The 12,455-nt window shown below is 39.8% G+C and overlaps 1 protein-coding gene across 1 annotated transcript; it reads right to left on the bottom strand.

The window, feature by feature from the left end:
* Positions 1 to 422: 422 nt before the first annotated feature.
* perp (p53 apoptosis effector related to pmp22) lies at positions 423 to 12,126 on the bottom strand. The gene is made up of 3 exons (XM_008429166.1): positions 11,459 to 12,126; positions 4,339 to 4,479; positions 423 to 2,117 (listed from the first exon to the last, which is right to left on the bottom strand). Exons 1-3 carry the CDS (start codon positions 11,658 to 11,660, stop codon positions 1,909 to 1,911), a joined length of 552 nt encoding a protein of 183 aa, XP_008427388.1. The 5' UTR covers positions 11,661 to 12,126; the 3' UTR covers positions 423 to 1,908.
* Positions 12,127 to 12,455: the final 329 nt, after the last annotated feature.

Raw genomic sequence — 12,455 nt, 5'->3', positions numbered from 1 at the left:
GTCGGGACACGCTGAGCAAAATTTAATCGTCAGTCAGTGCTGTGTGAAGGTGGGGCTCGTCTTGGGTGTGTGTGCTTTTCATTATCTATGACTCTGGTCGGCACATTCCTATGCTGTGCATCATCTGTTCCTTCATAGGAGTGGTGACAACCCCAAACAGAATAATAAAACACAGAGCAGGAACCTGATCTGTATTTAAGAGTTCTGACGAATTTTATACTGACTCTCCTTTTCGATATTAGTTTCTATTTTGTACTGACTCTCCCTTTCATTCCTTGTGGGAAGTTTCCCACCCCAGACCAGCTGTATTACGTCCTCTAATGAAATAAAATGCAGTCGTAGAAGCAGTTTAAACATATTTGTCTCACATTTTAAACAACGCAGTCAGTTTAAGGTAAATAAAGAGAAAAAAAAAACTTAACTTCTTCTACATAAAAACTCTTTATTGCTTAAAAATACACAACCTACCAAAAATACCTCAGAGTACAGAAAGAAAAATATTAGATTTCTTTTTAATACAGTAAAGCACGGATGATTTACAGTGAAAAGTCCACACTGAACACAAACACTTATGCCCACTAACGGTTAAAACTTCTACCATACTCATAAAATACATGAAACTAAGAAGCTCCGGGCTGGAGAGACAAAGCATCAGATGAAGTACCGACTCACCCAACAGCAGAGTTCGTCAGAAATCCAGGATATAAATCTAACAAAGAGGCCTGATCATGTCTAAGCAGATCGGTGCTGGCACGAAGCAGACGGCGTGAGTAAAAACCAGCTCTTCCACTAGAATGAAACGCTCCAGGATTAACCACAGAGAAAACACAAAGGCACAGCTTCTTTTCACACAGTGAGTCAGTGTTGGAAACTTTGGTCAGTGTTTTATCACCAAACTGGCAGCGCCTCTGTGGCATTCTTAAAATTCAGGGGAAAAAAACAACAACAAAAAAACCCATTATAAAGATCATATATAACTGACATGAATATAACATTAAAAACAAAATAATCTACATGCATATTGTTCCCTTTTAACCAGTATTGACATCCTTATTGAACAATGGCAGTAATATGTTTCAGGGTGTTATGATTTTTTATTTTTTTATTTTGGTTTTGTTTCTTGTAGACCTTAAATATAATTAAAGGTAAAGGTAATTGCTGTAACAACAAAAAACAATGAGGGATCTGGAGTATTTCTGTGACGGTGTAGCTAAACATCTGCACCAATGTGAATTCAGAGCATCTCTAATTCTACTTTAGCATCAAGACAAGTCAACTGCATTCAAACAAAGCACAGCATTTCTTGCCTTTACCATATAAACGCATCAAAACAAACAGAGACAGGCTGTAAGTTTATTTTAAAAAAACACTTTTTTAACCAACATGTACGTTTCTGATGGTACAGATTACATTCAGCCTCTTCAGGCCTTCCTATCCTTTCGTCTGCCAGGCTAAACTTGCAGAGTTAATTACACTATGGAGACTTAATATTTGTCAAATTACACGGTACAATGTAGGGTGATAAACATTCATTCATCCTGTGCAAAAAAAATGATTCTGGATTGCTTGTGGTTTATACAAAACTAACTCTTTTAAAGATAAATGCACTTGGGTGTTATTGCTTTGAGAATAAGAGTGTGCAAAATTCTGAGGAAAACGTATGGAAAGTGTCTAGCTTTGTTAAAAAAAAAATTAAAAAAAGGGACGGGGCTGAGATGCTGAAAAAATCTAAAATCAAGATCTGTGTGCATTAAAGCTAGGACGGCCCCCAGTTACAGTCCACTTTGTTCAGGGATGGTAGGGGAGGAATGCTTCCAGTGTCGAACAAAATGTTAGTTTTCAGTGACAGAGAGAAGTGGGAGCGGGGGGAACTGCTGTGACTGGGCGGGTCGGGAGATTCTGTCGCTATTAATGAGTGATAAAGTATTCGATCTTCTCATCTCCGTTTATCTTGTTTATGCAAGAAGTTATGCAGCAGAAGATCAAACTGCAGCCCAAGCAGATGATGGTGGCGCCCCACCCGAACCCGTAGGCCCAGGTGTATTCGTATTCACCCTCGAAGATCCTGTAGTTGAAATTGACGGGGTAGATGATCAGACCGATGAACTGGAGGAGTGCTGAAGGGACAGGCGAACATGTTTGATCAGTGTTAAAGACCAAGAAGCAACTTAAAAACCCTCATCAAAACAGTAATTAAAAACTGTAATTAAATACTGTGAAAGTTTAGCTAACTTCCATAGCTTCCTGTGAAAGTTTAGCTAAACTTTCACAGTATTTACTTACAGTATTTAACTAACTGTAATTAAAGTAAGCCAACTGTAATTAGCTAACTAACTTTCTAGCTAACTTTCACAGTTATCCAGCTAAGTTTAGCTACTGTCTCGGATGAAAAAGACCGTTTTCCTTCTCAGAGAGGAATTAGTAAACACCTGGTGAAACTCCTAGTGAAATGCTTCTCAGTTCAGTTTCATCATGGGGAAGCATTGTTGTGATGATATACCCAGTGTTGGAATTTATCGAGGTTCTTAAAGAGACAGAGAGCCCATTTTAGGGGATCAGTTATGATGCAAAGTTATTTTTGAAATATAGACTATCAAATGACGCTATGTGTCTGGATAACACGTAATGCATCCAATAACATTTTACTTTTTAAAGTATTCATACACATTGAACAGTGACTAACAGTGACTTCATTCTCAGTCGCACAGCCATCTGGGGAGGCAGACATCACTGCTGCTGACTTCAGCAGCAGGGTGTGGAAAATACCTTCACACGACTGTGTGAGTCACTTAAACAAATCAAAATGTGGAGTTTGTCGATAGCTATGCCATCAATCCATACAATCTTTCTTTAGTTAGCAGTTTGGCTGTTTAATAAAATATGACAGACATTTTCTTAACCGGTAAGTTAAGTTTAGGTTAATCAGAAACACCAAAGTTGCCGTACTTCCGAGTTTAAGCCGAAACTCTGCCTCTGACAGAACAAAGTGGCAGACTGTTAAACACTTTCCATAACCTGTCCTGTGCTGCATTTTGAGAATCACATTTCTGTTTTCTCTTTTGTTCCCACGCTCTACCTGAGATCACTCATGTCAAAGAAAACAGATTAAGCCAGTTGTTGCTATGAGAGCATCCCACCAAACTGGATTTTCTGTTTAACCCTCTCATTGTCTCTGCTGCTCCCTGATCATCATCAAATCCCATTTAATTAGACAGAAGTTCTCCTTATTTCTGACTAATTCTAGCATTCAGTTGCGGTCTTTCCTCCTAACCTCCTTCTTTTACATTCATAATGTTTCACCACCTGTGGTCAGTTCACTGTTTATTGTTGAGCAAATTCCCAGAACAATGCTCACGTTTGACCTTTCTCCTGACACACATCCTTTTATTCAATCAGCAACAGCCTCACAAGTCAGAATAAAACTACGTCAAGTTCTTCCACTCCAAAAGACAAACTGGTTTCTGGCAAATGTTACTGATTCGGATTTAAGTTTAGAAAGAAAATAGAAAAAAACATTAACAAAAGTTTCAAAATCTAGTTGAACATGGAAGCGGATCAACAAATACTATTAAAATATATCTATTTTCATTAGTGAACATAAAAGACTTCAGGACGTGCAACAGGCTGTCTTTTGGCAAAGACAAAAATAAGGCCATTCAGTACATATTTATGTCTAAATGTTTTGATACGCAGCAGTCTCTTTCACTCCAGTATATTCAGCTTTCATATGCTACAAAGCAGGGATTGTTTTTCCAGTTTTTGATTACAAGGATGTTCTTTTCTTATATATGAAGGATTGTGGAAAGTTTGTGGACGGTTCAGCTGGCAGAGTGGGAAACCACGCAATACAGCGCGGTTGGAGTCTAGGCAAGTTTGTAACATTGGTGTACGTAAGGTCTGCAGACTGACAGCTCGCACTACCACAAGGTAGGATGGATTAATGAGTAGCACAGACAGAACACCGGCTGTAATGTCTTTAACATGATGCATCAACCAAATCACGTAGTTGATGCACTGTGTTACTGTGCAAAGTGATTGCTGCAGTCTTTCTTCTACTTTACTCGAGTAGATGGGATTCTATGTCGATATCAGGGGGTAGATATCTTTATGTTGGAGAGATTTTGTGAGAGATACTCTCTCTCACTATCTGTTCTTATTATTTAAGAGTAAACTAGACCCAGAACAAAACCCAAACGAACAGAAGAACCACGTAAACAATAAAAGACCCCCGCTGATCTCTAAACCAGAATCTTCCTGTTTGTAAACAGTTGAGTAACAAAATTTTGTTACTTAATGATCATGCAAATATGTTTCTGTGCATGTGTGAGTGAAGCTTACCAACAATAAAAAGCAGAACTCCAGAGGCAATTAAAGCGAACGAAGAGGGGTCAGTACACATGGTAACGGTGCAGATGATGAAAGCAATGACAAGGATGAGGAGGCCAACAATCATCAGAGCTGCCACGGTCTGAGCCCAACCTGTAGTCCAAAGGAAACAAACAAACAAACAAACAATGATTAATTTTCTCAAGAAGACAAAATGTCAGCTAGATTCATCATATTAAAGTCAGCAGCTTTAACTCTCAGAGTTCAGGAAGAAAATATTAGCAATAAAACACCTCCAGTTGTATCCCCAGCTACAGTAAAACGTGTAATAAATATCCCACAGCAAGCGTCTTGTGAAACGGTTTCGTAAATATTTTTTTAAAATAAATGAATCTGTGTGTGGAACGCATGTCAGATGGTTTGTTCCTTTGTCATTGCTGCGACATGTTCTCTCATGCAAAACTGCATGAACTCATTGAGGCTGATGGAGAAGGCTTGTGTGCTTTCAACACGCAGACACCACACCTGCCTGTTTTGCTGATGTCTACTTTTGAAATTGCACCTCCCTTCTGTGTGTTTGTGAACGGGTCGAACAGTTTGAAATCCAACCCAAAAGCCATAAAAACTCAGGCTGCTGATAAGTGCGCAGATTTATGACTCATACGTTTTTCTCCAAACAGATGTTGCCTGCAGAAGGAGTAAAAGGAAAGGATCCATTAATGAGAAAGCTGAGTTTAACGCTGAGCTTTAAAAAAATAAAGTAAAAGTAGGGCCCAGTCCAAAAATCTACTGCTAATAATCAAGTTGTTCTGTATTTCTAACAAAGCTGTTTTTCTGTTACCGGATCAACCCAAACCCTTAAATTATTCACAGCCATGTTGCTCACTGTGTGTTCAGGTAAAGTCTGACTCTCCGCAGCCTCAGGCATTTCTTTCTCATACATGAACACGCCCGGCTAGTTCGACCGGTTTAGTCCTCCCCGCGCCTTCATGATGTGGTTAAATTGCACGCAAGCTCATCAACAACACTCAAAACTGCGAAGTTAGACGCATCGTCTTTACTTTCCTCACGTTCGTGCATTTCGGCAAAAGCCTAGGAAGAAAAACTACAAACAACGGCGACACAAATGTAAACTTTCTGCCTCGTAGTTAGTAAAGTGATTGCAATTTTAGCAGCTTTCTAATTTTTAAAACAAAAAAAAAACTGCTAGGAGAAGCAAAAAACACGTCTTTTTTTCTATAAAAAGACGTGTACAAAAGATAGATTGTACATCTCTAGTTTAAAACTACCTATCAAATTACAATCTTCATTGCAATACTAGTGTGTGTTAGATGCAATATTTGATAGGATATTACATTTCAAGTCTGCAGAGAGGCGTTCACACTCTGCAGCTAGTAGGCCAACTATCTCCTCATCTCCTGTATTGGATGTAAATCTGTAGTAGCCAAAGCATTGGAGCTTACAGAGGAAGCAACGGTAAAGGAAAAAATTATCCGGAAAATGTGGGTTAATTGAATTATTATTTCAGTTCTCTGTAATAGTATAGCAGTTAAATGTTTTCCTGACATTATACAGCCCTATTTTAAACTAACATTGAGTAAAAACTTGAGACCCGGTTTGACGGTTGGTTTGAGAAAAAGACTAAGAAAAAGATCATCATCATCCTCTACAGGCAGCCGTTTTGAAATGTGTAACAATTCGATAGGACTTCACTAAATCTAAAATAGTAAAATATTGGTAAAGTTGAAACTGTCTTCTTTTGTAGTTGCGCTTATTTAATGTGTTTTCTTTTTCATTTGTAACTGTGCTTAGGTAATGCTGTGATTTTGAATATGTTGAGTTTTTCCAATTTGTAGTTGTGTTTAGTGATTTGTTGACGGGGTTTTTTTGCCCTTCAGGGCCTCCGTACATTTCCCTTCCAAAATTAGCTGTTCTATTGGTTAATACAGGTCAGACATTGTAGAAAGTAAACACAAAGACTAATTTTAATGGTGGAAATATTTGATTCTGCAGTGACGAATGTGAACAATAAACAAATAAATGAACAAAGATTATACGTTTCAATATTTTAGCCACCTGAAAAGAAAAGCTCTAAAGACAGATGTGATTTCTTTAGCATACTTTTTCCTATTAAAGAATTGCTACAAATTTTGCCAAATAAGATTCAAAATTACAGTTTGGCACAAAAAAGCGACATCAGTTTATCATAATATCACAATATTTGTCATTCTTTATAAAATTTTAGATTCTAATCTATGGCACTGCAATAATAATAATAATAATTAGTATCAATGGTAGAAACATAACTATATCCATCCATCCATCCATCCATTTTCTGTCACCCTTGTCCCTTAGTGGGGTCAGGAGGGTTGCTGGTGCCCATCTCCAGCTAAAGTTTCGGGCGAGAGGCGGGATACACCCTGGACAGGTCGCCAATCTGTCGCAGGGCAACACAGAGACAGAAACATAACTATAAAATATTAAAATAAAATTAGTTGTGAAATTTTCTGGGAGAAGTCTGTTCATTTCTAACTTTATGTCATTCAGCTGTTTACTGTCCGTTTTCTCCTTCCAATAAAAGAATAAGACTTATGTTGCCCTTAAGCACCTTTACACAACAGATGCCACTATTTACACACCAATAAAGCTGCAGCTTTACAAAGACGTGTTTGTTCATGAGCAAACAAAATTACGCATTTTCAAAACTTTCGGACACGTCTCCTCTAGTTTACAGACAATTGCTAAAGTATATCAAAAGTCTAATCTGCCAGCACAGCACAGGCGGTTCTAAGTTTAAATCTTTCCGGAATGGAAAACGTTCGGTACAACTCACAGTACCCGTCTTTTAACAATCCTTTTTTTTTTTTTCTTTCATTTGAATTTCATAGTGAAGAGGACTACAAACGTCGGGCAACTTCCAGGTAAATTTAAGACGGAACTAATGAACCTCTTCTATTGAACAATACCCGGCAGCCATGAGTCATAATGAAGATGTTTACATAATTAGTTTTCTTTTTCCAAACACGTCCTCTTATTAAAAGCATGAAAACATGTTGGTTTGTGTTGTTCTCATGCCGCATTTCCTGGACGAGCAGCTCCTCCTCCTATTAAGTGCTTTGACACGGAGGGTCTTTGAAAACATTCTTATTCATACACTTCAGCTGGGCTCGTTTCCTCTGCCTCTCAGGTTGACCCTACAAGTATTTCAACCATTAAAACCTCCAGGAAAAAAACAACAACAACTCTCTCTTATCCAGCAAGTTTTTTTTTCTTCTTCTTCTGGCAGATGTTTTTATCTTTTGCTTTACTGACTCAGGCAACAGAAGAGAAAGTCCCAAAACAGCAGCAGAGGGCAGTTCAAACTAAACACAAGTTCATGATATCTGTTAAAAGTCAAATACCGAGGCTAGAACGGCTGATGTCGGTTCTGTGAAACTGGCTTACAGACAGAAATGGTATGAGAAACCAATTAAAAACTTCTTGTTTTATATTAATGTTTAGTGTAAACTGATAAAGATGACAGGCCTCTCAGATGTTCCTGCCACAACTAATGAATGTTGTCATTATATCCTGTGTTTATTTCTCAGAGATAATTGGGTTGTCGATCATTAAAAAAAAAAAAAGTCAGGGAAAAGAAACACTAAGTTATCAAAGCCTAAAATATAAAATTCAACATATCACAATGACTTAAGAAAGCATTAATATCCCCAAAACAGTTTTTGCAAAACACAGCTGTGCATAATTATGAGAGGAAGTTTTCTACTGATGTTTCTGCAAGGAAAAAAATCTTAAAAGTGTGGCGTGCAGAGTCCGTACTTTTGCTCTGGTTAACAGCTTTGCAGAACTAAAATAGGGCTTTATAAAGTACCAGAAATTAAAATTCATGATGTAACATTTAGGATGTAGTGATTGTTTTAAGAAAGTGGAGAAGAGTTTTAGCTTAGGAGCTACAAACGTGACAAAAAAAATGGAAAACTTCACTAAACTGAGTTGGGGTTTTTTCCTATTAACTGGACAACCAGTTCTGTAAGACTCGCATGATGTTAGCATGATCCCTGACTGCACCAAATGTTTCTCACTTAGAGTTTTAAAGTCCATCCATCCATCCATTTTCTGCCACTTATCCGGAGTCGGGTCGCGGGGGCAGCAGCTTCAGAAGGGAGGCCCAGACTTCCCTCTCCCGAGCCACTTCTTCCAGCTCCTCCGGGGAAACCCCCAGGCGTTCCCAGGCCAGCCGAGAGACATAGTCCCTCCAACGTGTCCTGCGTTTTCCCCTCCTCCCGGTGGGACGTGCCCGGAACACCTCACCAGGGAGGCATCCAGGAGGCATCCTGACCAGATGCCCGAGYCACCTCAACTGGCTCCTCTCGACATGGAGGAGCAGCAGCTCTACTCTGAGTCCCTCCCGGATGACCGAGCTTCTCACCCCATCTCTAAGGGAGAGCCCAGCCACCAGGCGGAGGAAACCCATTTCGGCCGCTTGTATCCGTGATCTCGTTCTTTCGGTCATGACCCAAAGCTCATGACCATAGATGAGGGTGGGAACGTAGATCGACCGGTAAATCGAGAGCTTCGCTTTTTGACTCAGCTCTCTCTTCACCACGACGGACCGGTACAGCGCCCGCTTCACGGCAGACGCTGCCCCAATCCGCCTGTCGATCTCCCGCTCCCTTCTTCCCTCATTCSTGAACAAGATCYCCAGATACTTAAACTCCTCCACTTGAGGCAGGACGACTCCCCTGACCCGAAGAAGGCACTCTACCCTTTTCCGGCTCAAGACCAAGATTTTAAAGTTCAATGCGATTTAAAATTTTAGGAATACCGAACAGAACCGCATTAATTAATAATCATGCTGTTGCTCTGCATGTCTGTATTCATGCACAACCGAATGTTAAATTGTGAGCGTGGACTCTTTATGATATACGATTAAATGAATATGCGTGGATGTTCTTGGCAGATCCCGACGTGTTGCAGCTTGCCGTTTTCAGAAGTGAGTGACATGTATCGAGTCGTGATGGAGGAGCAACATCGTTGCGTTTGATGGTAAGAAAAGGGTTTGGAAAACTCAAACACGAACCTGCGCAGCAGACAGACGTCTGTTCTGTTCACAGCAACTGTCCTGAGTGTGTGACACTGAGGCATGTGTATCTGACGGGCCCTCTTCACTGAAGGAGAAACTATAAATACGATCATATCTGATTTTAGCAAGTCAGCCTCTTTGAAATCTGCTTCTCATTTGCATGTTGAGCAGGCTGGTACAAACCTGCCCTCCTGCTTTCTCGGTTCGGAGCCAATTCCAGGTCGAGAATTGGTTAACGGAAAGATTAGTCTGGAGATAACAATATTGAAACAGAAGCACTGAATTGTTTTTCTGTTTGCGTGTGTGTTTCTTTGGAGAGGTAAAAGTTTTTCTTGTCAGCCTGGCCTCTTTCTTTTAAGTAGGGAAACACAAGCTTCACAGCAAATGTCTAAAAAGCTAAGGACTTACCATGTTGTTTTCACTCATCACAGTATCACTGTATTTTAACTCAAGAATAACTACAATAGACATAAACTGGTTCATTAGTCAGAGTAGAAGTTTGCTGTAAGAAGCATGGCTGGTGGCGCGACTGTAATTTTAAAAACTACAACTGTCAAAGTTTTAGAAAGTGGAAATATTTTTCAAACACGAGTACATCTTTTTTTTGACCTGGAAAATGGATGTTAATAAAGGATTTGAAGTAGATTCTTCTTTCGGCCAGTTGACGAGCATTGCACAGCAACAAGTAGGGGAGGGGGACTACTGTGTTACTGTGAGCTCCAGACAACCAGAGAAAGTTCTGGTGACTCCATCACTTTCTATGGCATCTCATTAAAAAGCTAATTAAGATTTATAGAACATTTTAAAGGTTTTGAACTGTAAAGGTCTTTAAAACTTGGATTGGTAGCATATTTTGGAGTTGACATGTTTTCACATTAAAACCCTTTTGGAAGAAATTTATTTTTGACATTTTGATCAAAATGTTTTTCTAACATACTCATTTGAACACAGCCCCTTTTGAATGTTTTTAGTTGTTTTATGACAACCCCTTCTCACTCTAAATTCTTAAAATATTAACATATTCTCCCTGGAATACTATTTACGTCCCCCAAAATGCAGTCAAACCAATCTTTTGATCCACGATTGATAAGTCAATTCCCATCTTTTGACAGATCCTTAAACAAAAGCAAAAACTTGAGATGCACCGAGAATCAACCAGTTTCCCATGACTGGCTCTGTTGAGCTAAACGGATCCAAAACTGAAACATCAGCAGAAGGTTTCTCTGCTCATTAAATCCATCAAAAACAACAAACTTACATCAGTGTTTGGTCTGTAAAAGCATCAACAAAAAGCAGGTTCAATGTTTTTACTCTAGTAAGAATCAGTGAAAGTATCCGATAAGCCTGGTGGGCCACCAGGCTTTTCTTGTGCCCCCCAGGCTAAGCATTGCTTTTTTATTTTTTTAAGTCTTTTTAAAATGTTTGCATTTTTTAAGACTTTATAGTTGATGTTCAGGTATTAATCTTTCAACCTTCCAATAACACATAATTATCAGGTGATATTTTAAAATTTAGTGTCAACTTTAAACATTTTTTAACTCAAAAATACCACTGGCCGCTGGTTGAAAGACTGCCCTAGCGCTCGACTTAAGTTTTCTGGGGGAAACCTTGCTAACAACACTGGTTTTGACGCATTAAAAATGAGGATTTTTGTTTGTTTTCGTGTTTAATTTGTCTCTGTGTGTCAACCCCCCAAAAAGTGTGATCAGTGCATCTCCAGCATTTTATTCTACAAATAAAGCATTTTGCTAAAATGGAAAACTTTAACCAAAGTATTAACTTTAGTGTAATACAATACAATAAATCTCAACTTGTTTCTTGAGCGTCTCTTTGTGGAAACCCGCCCCCCTTTCTTTACTATAAATCTCTGAGTGACGGGAGTAAAAATAAAAAAAAGTTAATTACAGAAGAGAGACCAAAGTTCACTCTGGCTGACTGCCTGCCTGCAGGACCTTCCCAGCCTCAGGTTTTTGGTTATCACAGGCTTTCTCAAGTTACAGTTTAACGCAGCTCCAACAGCAGTTTGTGTGCGTCCCTAAAAACAAGACTTACGCTCGTCCATGAGGCTTGAGCAGTCCGATTCCTCACCCAACCATCGGCAGTCTTTCCACATGCTGGAGTAGTGAGTATTGTCCCGGTCCTGGATCCACCCGGACTGGGCCGCGATGGCAATAATGTCAAAAATTATGGCGAAAAGCAGCAGCAGGGGCATTACCCACCTGCACCGTGGATAGGCGAGCCCACAGCGGAACATTTTTGATCAAAAGGTGTACGAAGAAGGACGTGGGGGGAAAAAATTAAATGAAATAAACCGGGAGTCCGTTCGAGCTGCGTCTGCTGGTGTCCTGTGAGTCTTTTCACACCGCTAAGAATCAGACGGTGAAAGTGCGGATGGTAGATAAGAAAACCTGCCCCACCCGAATGAGAAATGTAGTCGACAACCAGAAAGGTAGCCCTGCCCCCAGTGTCAGGTTACACACAGCGACTGAACCCGTTTAAAATCCGAATGGATAAAAAGTAAAGCTGAACTCCGTCCTACACACGGCAGGTATTTTAAAGTTAAAGGTGCAAGTTGGTGAGTTATGAGGGACAACAGAGAGACGAAAACATATCAAACAGACGGACGCTGCGGCGCAAGAAGCTGCCACAAGATGGCGGACTAGCTCAACAATAAACTCAGTTCCTTTGACACCAATAATGCACACTCTAACGCACAAAAGTTGGGCTAAAAAGAAAAAGTTAACTAACTCCCCCAGCCCCCCCTCCCCCTAAAAAAAAACATAAGTAAGGTGTCCCTGGAAGTTTAATGAAAAGAGCGACAGATGACAGTTGAAGGTGTCAGGACTGAGTCAAATGGGAGCGTCCCAAAGGGTGTAACATGTTACCAAGAGAAGGGGGAGTGGTGTCACGTGGTGGTATACTCCAGGGAATTATCAATCTGTTGCAAAAGCAACAAGAAATTTGGTGTTTCGAAATATACACGGCAAGATGTTATGAGAAGATATGCTCGAGATAAAAATCTCAGACATGACACAAACGACATATGTGG

This window comes from Poecilia reticulata, linkage group LG15 (assembly GCF_000633615.1).
Source record: "Poecilia reticulata strain Guanapo linkage group LG15, Guppy_female_1.0+MT, whole genome shotgun sequence".
Taxonomy (NCBI): domain Eukaryota; kingdom Metazoa; phylum Chordata; class Actinopteri; order Cyprinodontiformes; family Poeciliidae; genus Poecilia; species Poecilia reticulata.
This window is presented reverse-complemented; position numbering and strand designations above follow the sequence as displayed.

Excerpts from the sequence above, each read along its gene's own strand:
- perp (XM_008429166.1), bottom strand. The coding sequence starts at position 11,660 with ATGTTCCGCTGTGGGCTCGCCTATCCACGGTGCAGGTGGGTAATGCCC. Across the intron at positions 4,480-11,458 it reads CTCAAGCCTCATGGACGAGC|GTTGGGCTCAGACCGTGGCA; the intron begins GTAAGTCTTGTT and ends TTTGGACTACAG. Across the intron at positions 2,118-4,338 it reads AGTTCTGCTTTTTATTGTTG|CACTCCTCCAGTTCATCGGT; the intron begins GTAAGCTTCACT and ends CTGTCCCTTCAG.